At 28.3% G+C, this 12,057-nt stretch overlaps 1 protein-coding gene across 1 annotated transcript in view; it reads right to left on the bottom strand.

Moving 5' to 3' along the window:
- Positions 1–875: 875 nt before the first annotated feature.
- The window catches only part of LOC106465015 (zinc finger FYVE domain-containing protein 26-like), a 158,721-nt gene continuing 147,539 nt past the window's right edge, over positions 876–12,057 (bottom strand). Inside the window, exons 38-45 of the mRNA XM_022392838.1 lie at positions 10,893–11,090; positions 9,561–9,766; positions 8,267–8,444; positions 7,314–7,373; positions 6,769–6,951; positions 6,500–6,517; positions 3,379–3,429; positions 876–3,048 (exon numbers count right to left, since the gene is read on the bottom strand). Coding sequence (XP_022248546.1) covers positions 2,878–3,048; positions 3,379–3,429; positions 6,500–6,517; positions 6,769–6,951; positions 7,314–7,373; positions 8,267–8,444; positions 9,561–9,766; positions 10,893–11,090 — 1,065 coding nt within the window. The 3' untranslated portion in view covers positions 876–2,877. The remainder of the gene's footprint in view (positions 3,049–3,378; positions 3,430–6,499; positions 6,518–6,768; positions 6,952–7,313; positions 7,374–8,266; positions 8,445–9,560; positions 9,767–10,892; positions 11,091–12,057) is intronic.

The raw sequence follows: 12,057 nt of genomic DNA, 5'->3' as shown, positions 1-12,057 counted from the left end.
TATTTTAAATGGAATAAGTTTGAAAAAAAAATCAATATCATACAAAAAGGAATGCTTAAAAATTCTGAAGTATAATTGAGTTTTCAATGCACCTACCAATTTTTGTATCCACACCAACAGGAATAAGCAGTTGCATTCCAAAGAAGTAACAATAATTAAAGTTCTAATTAATTTAATAGTGCTCACCTTTATATTTTGGTACTCTGTGCAAATAAAGTATTCCCACCTACACCTTTCCAAGAAAAATATAAATTGTACATATTTTAATTTTATTAAGTATCAAAAATGAATATATGACTTGCCATAACAGTCAACCCCCCACTGAACAATGAAAATCTTGGTTCCTTAACTGGGTTGTTGATTATTTTTTTAAATGAAATACCTACTATTTACATACTGTAATTAGTGTGCATTGTAGTTTAAACTTACCACTTGAGCAACAGCTTAATTTTCAAGTTTAGGAATTTTTGCTAATTTCTTATCTCTATCCTTTGTATAGTGATAATGAAATGTGAAGGTTTCTACAGTTCTTGTTTTTAATTGTATAATTAGCCTAGAAAAAAGTACATCAATTACTGTTTATATGAAAAAAAACAATATTAGTATCATATTTTGCATTACGATACACAAAAACAGAAAATAATGTCTCTTGTTCTGTTTTTTTTTTTGACAAAAGTGTGGAAATCTGTAAACCCAGTATTGAAACCTTCTAAAAGATGCCAAAAAACAAACCATGAGGTATGAATCAGAACTAAGTCATTTACTCTGTTGGAATCCCACAGAAAATAGCTTTATTAGAGTTTTCTGGTGTAACCACGAGGTTAACCTTAGATATTATCATGTAATGTAATATATGTTCATGAAGGAAAGAAGAATTAAGTAGTATAACTAGACTTTTTTATTTAATACATTTATACATAACTTTAAAGAAGCCCAGTTTTATGATTTTCTTCATCTATACAAGTCTAATTCATTACAAAACACCTTGAAAAAATCAAATCATCATAATTTCTAAAGGAAATGATTGAAACATTTCATTTTACAGATAAAGCTGATGGGGTTATATGAAAATAAACTAATGTTGTAATATTGAAAGTCCATGCACAAAATTATGTAATCAAGGCATATTGGAAAAAAAGAAGAAAAGTTTCAATACAGATGGATGAAACTAACTGATATTTAAAACTTTGTACATGAATTGCTGCTAATATAAAATGTACTAAAATATAATACAAATTAAAAAAAAAGATTCAGGAGATTTTTTTAAATGAGAATTCTGTTGAAGCTCTGTGCAGTGTTATTTCTTGTGAGATGTAGTTTAGAAGATGCTATGAACTAATTCAGTATGTTCTTTTACAGTAAAGAATAACTCCTGAAATCTTGAGTGAATAATAATAATAAAAAAACAGTTCAGAAGGTAAACAAAAAATATTCACTTACCTAAAACTCCTATGATTTTTAACATACATATTCTACAGATAGAACAACATAATCTTAGTAATAAAATTTTTGTGTACATTAATAATAATTGTAACCCGTAAGTTGTTTTTCTCACATGTAGCAATGAATAAAGCCCCTTGTTTGGTTATACACCATTCATCTTCTCTACTTAGTTTTAAAATCTAATGTTTATTAACAAATGTATAAAAATAAGTTATTTTTCATTTATTCATGAGCTAAGCTTAAAATACGTTAGGTTATACACAACACTACTGGTTTGATTTGTTGCAAACTAAATTCTAACCCTCTTAAGTTATAGCTGACAAAGTCTTACAAATTAATTTTCTATCTGCCAAATATGGATAGAAAAAAATTTGTGAACTAAGAAAGATATGGCCTAAATCTGTTTGATAAGACTACCCTGCCTTTAGTACTGAATTTCAAAAGGATTCCAAGACCTTACAGTATCTAATCATTTGAACTATATAGAACAGTGGAGGATTACATGTCCTTTTCAAATTCCAGCTTTTCCATTCACCATTATACAAGTCAAAACTGTACAACAAATTTGGCCAAAATCAATTAAAAAGTTATGTTGATAGATGCTGTTTTTCTTTTTAAAATTTGATTTACAGTGAACTTGTTTAAGAATTACTGTTTATAAAACCTAGTTTTTCTATTTCTTAAGTTTTAGCAAATACTTTAGCAAAACTATAATTTTAATTAAACCATTCAAAGCAGTTTGAAAAACTGAAAAAATCAATACCTAGAGCACACACACTGTAATATAAAGTTTACAATTAAGCATTGGGTAAGATACTTTTATCTTTAATGGATTTTACTACAGATTAAAAGAGCTTTATACTCAACACCTGATGAAATTTTCAAACACTCAATAACTGCTAACCATTTTAAATTTAAGAATAAAATGATAATACTTTGTGGTGAAAAATACTGCTTGTAGTTTTCATTATGTCACCTCCTTTTCAGAAACTATGTGAAATAACTATAGCAGTATAACCACACGACATGGCTCCAGATCCATCTATATTTGAGTATCTGTTTCCAGAGAAGGAATAACAGGTGTACCTGTAAATGAGTCCTAAAAATTGTACTTAAATATTTAAAAAAGCAAGTTTTTTTTTACTTTCCAAACATGGTGCTGTTACTTTTTACTGGATTAGATTATTAAAAATACAATTTCATGCCTCCTAATGAAGAACATAATAAGTACATTTCAAATTGAAGCAATAGCTAGGATGTAAATTATAGTTATGTGATAGTTTTTATAAGAATTTAGGAGATACGTTTAAATTCAAGTTCACATGAGTAATATTAGTAATTACTTGTTAATTAACTACCATACAAAACGTGTGTGATGACTAATCACATTTAAAAGAGACTGAATTAACACTTCTCAAATCCAGTTTCTTCTCCCTATGTACTCTTTGCTTGGGCTTGTAACCATTTTTCACAGATGCTTCGCACAGCCTCTTGGCCACTTTTTTCTGCCTGTATCATTATCTGTTTAACTTCTGCTGTTCTCCCACAACGAACAGCTAGTAGATAAGCAGATTTCAGCTTATTGCAGAGAATATAAGCATTGATCTATGGAACAGAAATAATGAAGTACATTGGTAATTCAAAAATACCCTCAGGTGTATACAGATTCTGTATTTTAAATTATTTTGTAAATCTTATGACTATCTAATATTTCTTACATGCTTTTCCCAACAATCAATGCACTAAAAGTTGATTTAAAGTTTGTTAAAAACTTTTTTTTGTTAAATTTTATTTTTACACATTTTCTATAATATCACTAGATGTTGTTTATAAATTCAAATATAACTTTAAATGGTGCAACAAATCCACAGTAAAAATCTGATGCTTGTAACGTTTATGACATACATAAAAACGTTGTTGCTAATTTATACTTACCTTATTAATGTCACCTGTTAAGAGCTTGATAAGACTCTCCAAATCCTTATTCTGTAGATAAAATGAAAAGGTTTGACAATGTGTGGGGGAAAATGCAACAGAAATTTATCTATATTAATTAATCTTGGTATTATAATAGAAAATATCTTTTTCAATGTTTTAATAACTCTATTACTTCACTTTTATCCTGAACTATAAGGAACAGTGAAATGATTATGATAATTATATTTCATAAACATTTTACATTACTTTTATCAGATAGCTTCAACTTAAGACTCACAGATCCTAAGAAAATGAAAAGTTTTCTTTAATCATGTTGCATAAATTTGAGTTTTCCAATAGTAGAGACACTACAAGATTATGTAGGGAACACTGAAATGTTGATCCTCAAGTACGTGCATTCTTATTCCTAATTCTGTTTGCAAGAATTTACTGATTTTTCAAGTAACCAAGTTCAATAACCATGTCAGGTCCATCCATATGCAGTAACTTCTTTTGTTTCTCATCTTACAACTTTGTTTAATATTATTTATGAAATACATTTCTTATAGTTCTAAAGCAAATTATGGTTCTACTATAAGGTATAAGTGAAGAATTGTGTACACATAAATGATAAACAGATACAATCTTCTCATTAATGAGCCATGAGTGCCTAAGTTTTAAAACTACATTTTTTAATTATCATAGAAAAAATTTCTAAAACATAAATACTTTTTTCACAACAAATTTGAAACTACATTTTACTGTCCAAATGGAAATGTTTTTCAAACCCCAAAATATACAAATTTAACTCTAGTGCTGGCAATTCCTGAGAATAATGTTTCTTAACCTTACATGAAGTCACATACACATGGGAAACAACTGATTAAGAAATCTGTATGTTCCTTTTAATTTGTTTCAAAATATCTTGTGTAGCTAGAGATTTGTGAACATGGCATCATTATGACTGCTTCATGTGTTATACTGATTAAGGCCAAAAAGACATCATTAACAGTGAGGGCACCCAATCAATTACTGTAGTCACTATAGGTTTAATCTTCTGGTGTATTAATTTATCATTAATTATTTCTATTTAGCATCAAAAGTGGCTCATCAACAGAGAACAAAACATAATCTGACTAGCCAAGTATTTAAACTTGCACAGAAAATTTGTGCTTTCTTTAGAACCACCGCTCTTGATTAACCCTCTTGCTATAGACTCCGTGGGTTACACTGACCTCATGACTCTAAAGTGATCATCAGAATTTTAATACTCTAAATTTTAACATACTTTGTGTGTCTAAACATTCGTCTGTGAATATATGAAGTGTTGACTACTCTGAATGCAAAGTGATTTTCATGTTAAGATTAAAAACTTAAATAAATATCAAACTTTTTTTTTTCAAAGAACTTCATATTTTATCTGTTATTTTCTGTACCCTAACTGCACACAGGGTCAATCAATTGGCCCGACCTCATAACCACCATAAAATATTAAAGTTTGAAAAATGCAAAATAAAATAGTAGTACTGTTCTATCCTTTTTATTATTGACCACGAAGTTCCAAAATACTTCTCCTGAATGTCTTTACTTCTAACCATTTCACATCTATTTCTTATGTCTGTTTTACTGTTAGTGGCTGAAGAAGAAACCTGCTGAACATGACACCATAATACAATATTGTTGATTGCAAACAAGTTCATGCAGTACAACAGTTTATCACAATTCTGGCTCCAAGAACATGATGGGAGAGGATTTATTGGCTTGTGTATAGTACAGTGGTTGCAATGAAAATTGTCTGAAATAATAAAAGTGACAGAAAATGTTTATATTATGGCTCTGTACAAAGTCCGGGCCAATTCAATAAACTTGGTAGATATCTGGATATTAGTTATCCTCCCATGGTGGCCAGAACTTAGTGTTATACGCATACAAAGTGTGTAAGAGCTTATATATATATATATATTACTATTTACTCATAAATGCTTAATTTGTCATTACATTTCTTAAAACATGGAACAATAAATCAAAAATATATAGAAAACAATAATTTCTAGTACTTGCAATGTTACAAAATTGATTTGTACTCGCATGTCATACTTACTAAGCCTTGCCATAAGCCTTATTTATTCTCTCAAGTGGAGGAGAAGACAAATTAATTTTTGCAGATTTCACAAATGCATTTTAGAAAACCAAAAATGATGAAATTGCTATACTGGTGCATATGAAATCATTATAATTTACCTAGCTTTCTAGCTAAGCTGTCTGTGTGTTAAAAAAAATCTCATTTGTGTTTAGAGCAACAACTTAGTCAAACTTCAACATTTCCAGTGAAACTATGGCTTTCCCCTTCAATCCAATTACAAACAACTGTAAGATTTATGTAGCTTGGAATATACTCTTTCTATTGCTTATAAACATGTACTTAAGAAAAGTAGGTTTTAAAAGAATGTAGTAGTCGGAGGGGCTACTCTGGTAGATTTGCTAAGTATAATGATATCTCAGCAAATTAAAAAAGTGGAAGGTTCTTATTTTATATTCTAGTTTATCAGTGTCTGAAATTTGAGTTTGTAATTCAGTAACCACTATAAACATTGTATGGTAGGTGTAATAAAATACAAACTAAGCAATAAGACAAGAGGATGTGCTATGTAACACACAAAAAATGATATTTAGCTTTTTTTATTTCAAATTAAGAAATATATATAATATTAAAAGTTGAATCATATACTAAGTTTTTTTGCCAATTTTATTACCATACATTGTTAATAAGTTTAGAAAATAACTAAAATATCATGAAATGCACTCCTTGACCTGTCCATAGTGAGAGGGTTAAATGTCACCTAGGTTATGAAACATTGCATTCATAAGTATATTCAGACTCACAAGAGAAGATATCTAAATCATGACAAAGATAGATATTTGTTACACAATAGCAGCTACATATAATTTATAAAATCAGAAAATGAAATGAACATTAAATACTACACCAAATTAGAAAGCTAGATATTCTCAAAACACCTTTGCATCATAAAAAATATGTAAATTTTGTTAAATAATACTGTGAAATCTTACATCACACTTATAAAAAGTACTTTTCCTGTTGTAATAAATAATGTTATTAATTTATTAAATCACTCACCTGCCATGTACACCCATGCTAGTCAGTTTGTAAAAAGAAAAAGTAAAAATTTTAAAATCAATCTGTAATCACAAGATTTGTATCACTATCACAAGTGAGTGAAATACCAATATCTTAATATTTACAAATATGAAATTTTACTTTATTCATAATATAAAGTTAGTATCATCACATTATTAAATTGTTTAACTGTGAAGACTATTATTCTTGTGTGCATGTAAAGCATTTAACCATTTATAAAAACATAAGAGTTTTTCACAAATTATTACCTCTCTAGAATTCTTTACCAATTCCTGTATACAAGCTCCAACTATTTTGTCAGTGTCATACTTCTCTGGTGTTCCACATGTTATGAGACATTCTATCAACCTTGATATTTCAGCTAAGTGTCCTGCTCCAACAAGCATTTGGCCAACTAAACTGAAAACTCGAGTTCCAGCAAGATGATGATCCTTTAAAAAAAGCTAACTTATGATGAATAATAATAAAAAGAGAAATAAAATATCATATATAGCTTTCTGTGAAATACTGATAGTACAGTTGGCAGTAATATCAAGTGAAATAGATAATACAATTGTAACATATATTTTTGAAAATGCTAAAGGAAGAAGCTACAGTACAAGTCTTGCTTGTTTTTACCACCCAAATCTAAATTACATTAGCTAATATACTATGATAACCATATAATTCATGTTTAATTCAGAACAAGAAATTTTACTTAAGGTGTTTGGTGTAATTTGGCCTTTCTGTGAAAGTAAAATCTTTCTAGGAGTTTCTTCATATATTATAAAAAAAATTACAAAACAGAACTAACCTGGATGACACGGTATGCTAAACCAAATCCTTCTTCAATATTTCTTCCATTGACCGTTATCTGTAAATTATAAAAAAAAAGCTACAGATATCTTTATGTATGTAATAGATTCTATATCGATTCCAAACAGCATAATTATGGACAAAACAATCAAGTTTTTTACTTCTTTCTTACCAGCATAATATCAGAGTAAAGCATTTATCAAACACTACAATTAGTGAATTTCATGCCAAACATTTCATGAATTAGTATGTAAGCATCTCTCTTGTAACATACTGAAATCTAATGAAAATTAACCATTTTTTTAACAGTCACATAACAGTAATTTATTGGGAAAGTATTTCATTCAGTATTATAATCAACACATACCAATAATGCTTAATTCTTATTGAAAATAATTCTTTTAACACTGCAATTTTTGAATCATGTTAACATAGAATAAATGGTTTCTTAGTTGATGCTTAATATGGATGTACAATCTCCTGTTCAGATTTCTTACATTATTAAAAGCACATATAGTCTATTTATTGTCATGAAATAAAATAAAAATAATGTTTCTATAACATACTACTACCAATGACATTCATGCATAGGAGGAAAAAAAGACTGATATTAAAATTTTCTTTTAGTTATATAGGAAATATTAGAAAATTTCAGTGACAAACAGTGTTGATGAGCAACACATTACACAATTAGAACAAAAAACAAAAAATTAATTTATTCATTTCTTTAAAGATTTTAATCTTAACAAAAACACTTAAGTATTAAGCCAAAACACTTGTCAGATGAGCAGCTGAATTAAACTCTAACCAAATGTTATATGCTTGCCAATGTTGTGTAAAGTCTGAAGATCTGAAGTGAGGCTCACTAAACTGAAAATGCTTTAAATTGAATAAAAACGAACGAACACACAAGAAAAACAAGATCAGAAACTTCTATATTCTAAAACGCACTATGGCAGCCAGTATAGCCTTTCTTGTACAGTTATCAAAGAGCGTGGGAGGAGTAACATCAGACTGATTATTATAATGACTTGTTGAAATGTGGTCTGGCATCACTAGTGGTCCAGATGTTGAACAGGTATGTAAAAACTTGGTGATATCAATTTGTAGAGAGATGGTGCTAATGTGCCTACAAGAAGAAAGCAGGGTAAAGTCAATAATTATTTTGATATAATTCATACAAGTTTTATAAAGATGTACTGATTTTACAGGTAGTATTTTTTTTCCCCATGCTGAGATTATATACGCTTCAAATACAAATTTTTTTGGAACACAGTACTTCAACTTGTTTATATTTTACAAGATATAAAAAACAAAAAAGACACTAATCACAATAATCCTGTCTCAACAAAACACAAAGTAATGTCTACAGAGCTTAAATGTCAAGGCCAAATTCCTACCATGCTGAGATGGCACATAAGATTTGGAGCTGAACTCCAGCTTAACTGGCACAAGTGGTATTTAAGCATGACTTAAATTATGCACACATAATGGTTTAAAACTCTAAAATATAAAGGCAGAATTATTATATTTTTCATAACTGTTGGTCCTAAGATCTACACTTTTAACTCTCACATACTGTTAAAATATTATTTCTTAGTTTTTCTGAAAAAATAAATAAATTAAAGTATGAGATTTATTTCATAACTTTCCCAGCAATGTACAATTTCAATGCCAATAAACAAATGCAAAATTATTTTTATTGAGTCAATGTCTAGTTGATTTATGACTAATGCCTAAGCTTTTGTCAGTTTGATGTTTACTAAAAAGAAAAGAGAGAGGAAGTGGTGGGGAGACTTTCCTGTAATTGAATATTTGGCACATTATAAAGTTGATTTCTGACCATATTTTGTTTATACTTTGGTAGTATCTATACTTTCATTTTTAACTAACATATTAATTAACATTAAATTAACCATGTTACACTATTAAACAAAATGGTAAAATATTCTGTAATATGCTGATCTCTGGCTATCACTTTGAATTTTTTGGAAGATATTGTGTTGAAAAGTTTTAGCAATGTTAATCAATAATTTAATAATATACTCCAAAACATGCAATTATAGCTACACATACATTAACATTTAGCTACATATACATCCTTATTGAAGAGCGAAAGTTATCAAACAGCTATGGCAAAGAGAAAAAGATGTCTTGAAATCTATTATTCTTCAAGTTGCTTTATTTAATGTACTTAGTCAGAGAAAAAAAGTCAATATATTGAAGTAAATTATTTTTTTTATACCTGTTGACTTCTTTTGGTGACCACATTAAGATTTGATTTCTAGGTGGATGCAAGATTTCTTCTGTACCAAGATGATACTCTCCAAGGTAGATTTCAAAATTATCACAAGCATTGGTTAGGTGTTTCATACGTTCATAGAGTATTGAATAACATTCAGCTGGGGCTTTAAATAACTGAATGCTGGTCATTGCTGCACGAATATAATCCTAGTTACAAGAAAACAGTTATGCTACATTAACTACAAAAGACAAACACTTGTATAAAAGACATTTTGTTAATACCTTCTTACCACTAGTTAGATAACTTTGTAAATCAAAAGTAAAATAAATTAATGAACACACTCTCATAGTACAACCAGAAATATAACAAAACGCTTAAACCAATAATGATTAGAATACATTGAATAATCAGGTGAGTACTCAGGCTGTTAAAAATATTTTTGGATATAATACAAAGGCTCACACAAGTTAGGAGGTTTGAATTAGTTCTAAGTTCTTATATTAAGCTAACAATGCACAATAAACTTTGAGTTATAATTGATGAAAATCATTAAAAATTACAAGCAATAAACTTTAATGAAACTGCATATAATGAACAAATGGAGTAGATTATGTCTTATAAAACATATAAATGCACTAGTTACTTCTATTAAGATTTGAAACAAAAATACATGGTATTGAGCAAAAGGAATTATCAGCAGTGGAGTGTAACATGTAAACTGTATATGTGGTCAAAATGATACAATATTCTTTTCTCACTAAAAACTCAGGTAATTCCAGTAAAGAAACATATGATGGAAATTATCATTAGTCTTATTGTAATGTGATATCACACTAACTATTAATCAACATACGTTTTAACTTCCATGTATTTCCAACATTACATCACAGATTTGTTGAAGCTATAAAAATTACTGAAATTTATAAGCCTAATGGGAAAACCATGTTGATGCTCTCTCACTTATGCATTAGATAAACTTATAACAGCTACTAAAATAGAACAATCTTTGTTCTCCATTTATTGTATTTGATCTAAAAGTTTTATTAAAAGTATTACAGTTTGAAAAGGCTCCACACTGAATGAAAAATTTTAAATATGACATATCTTTAAGTTAAAAAATATTAAACTTGAATTTATCTTTAATACTTGCTATACATATATTGTGAATTATGTTAAGTAGACTGTAGGATCAAATTTAATGTGAAAATATTAGACAGGAGAGAAAAAGCAGGCAATTCCAAAAAAATCTGATAAGGAAATAAAACTGAAAAAAAAAATTATAATTAATTCTTCAAAAATGCACCTTTGATACTAAACATCTACAATTCTCACCTTCATAAAATACTGAATTTTGTACAAGACATGAAAGAAGTTATTTTTTTTCAAGTAGCGGCATGCAGCCATAAGAAGATGCCACCACTTTGATAGAGAAGAATCAAATGAGGACATCTTTTGTAATAAAATCAAAATTTTTCTTCTCTTTAAGGATGGCATAAGAAGACCTTCAATGAAAACATCTGGATCACAAGGCTGAAAAGTAGAATTTTTTTTATAGAATATAACCAGAAATATGAAACATAAAATTCAGGATATTTGATAAAAATATTTCAGCCACATAACTGTTAATTGATAATCTAAAAAGAAATAATTTTTCCATAATAACAATTGTGTTTCAAATAACAATTCAAGTTTGAAGTACATAATGTTAACTAAATATGCAAGATCTTAATACTAAACAATAAAAAAGGCAAATGCAGTAACTTACTGTGTTTTCAGCTTGCTTGCCATTTTCCAAAATTTCTAAACAATTTGTTCAAATGACTAATGTACTAATGAATAGAAATGGAGCAATCCAGTGTTTATTAGTTATGTAATTTCAACAGTGTATCAAATAATAATATTTGTTATCGTAAAAATTAACACTTTTGCTACAGACTCAGTCAGTTCGGCTGAGTTCATGAACCCAAATTTTAGAGTTTCCATACTATAACTTCTAATATGTTTTGTGTATCTTCATGATATTTCGCAAGTTTTCAGTAAACATTATAAGTCTTTTGTAGACAAAATAATCAGAATTTTTAATGAAGTATTTTTACTAAGAATTTCTCTGTGAAAATATGGAGTCAAAGTATTGACTGTTCTGTGTGAAAAGCTATTTTCCTGTTAAGATTTAAAACACTTTTCTTGATCTGAAATTGTAAAATTTCATTTGTGTAATCTCTAAAACCTCCTAAATAAATTTCAAACATTTTTTTCAGTAAAACTTTATATTTTATCTGTTATTTTCTATACCATCACTCTATATGAAATAAATCTAAATTACCATTTTTTTTAGTTCAAATTCTAATAGGAAACTACATTTGTTTATCCTAAACAGCTTAAAGCTCGTAACAGTATACACTTGTTTCTACTTAAATGTTATTGTTTTATTGACTTTTGAACAATGTCTAACTAATAATCCAAACACACAAGTTGTAAGCTTATTTTGCTTAAAACA

The sequence above is a fragment of the Limulus polyphemus genome, unplaced genomic scaffold (genome assembly GCF_000517525.1).
Source record: "Limulus polyphemus unplaced genomic scaffold, Limulus_polyphemus-2.1.2 Scaffold1812, whole genome shotgun sequence".
Taxonomy (NCBI): Eukaryota; Metazoa; Arthropoda; class Merostomata; order Xiphosura; family Limulidae; genus Limulus; species Limulus polyphemus.
This window is presented reverse-complemented; position numbering and strand designations above follow the sequence as displayed.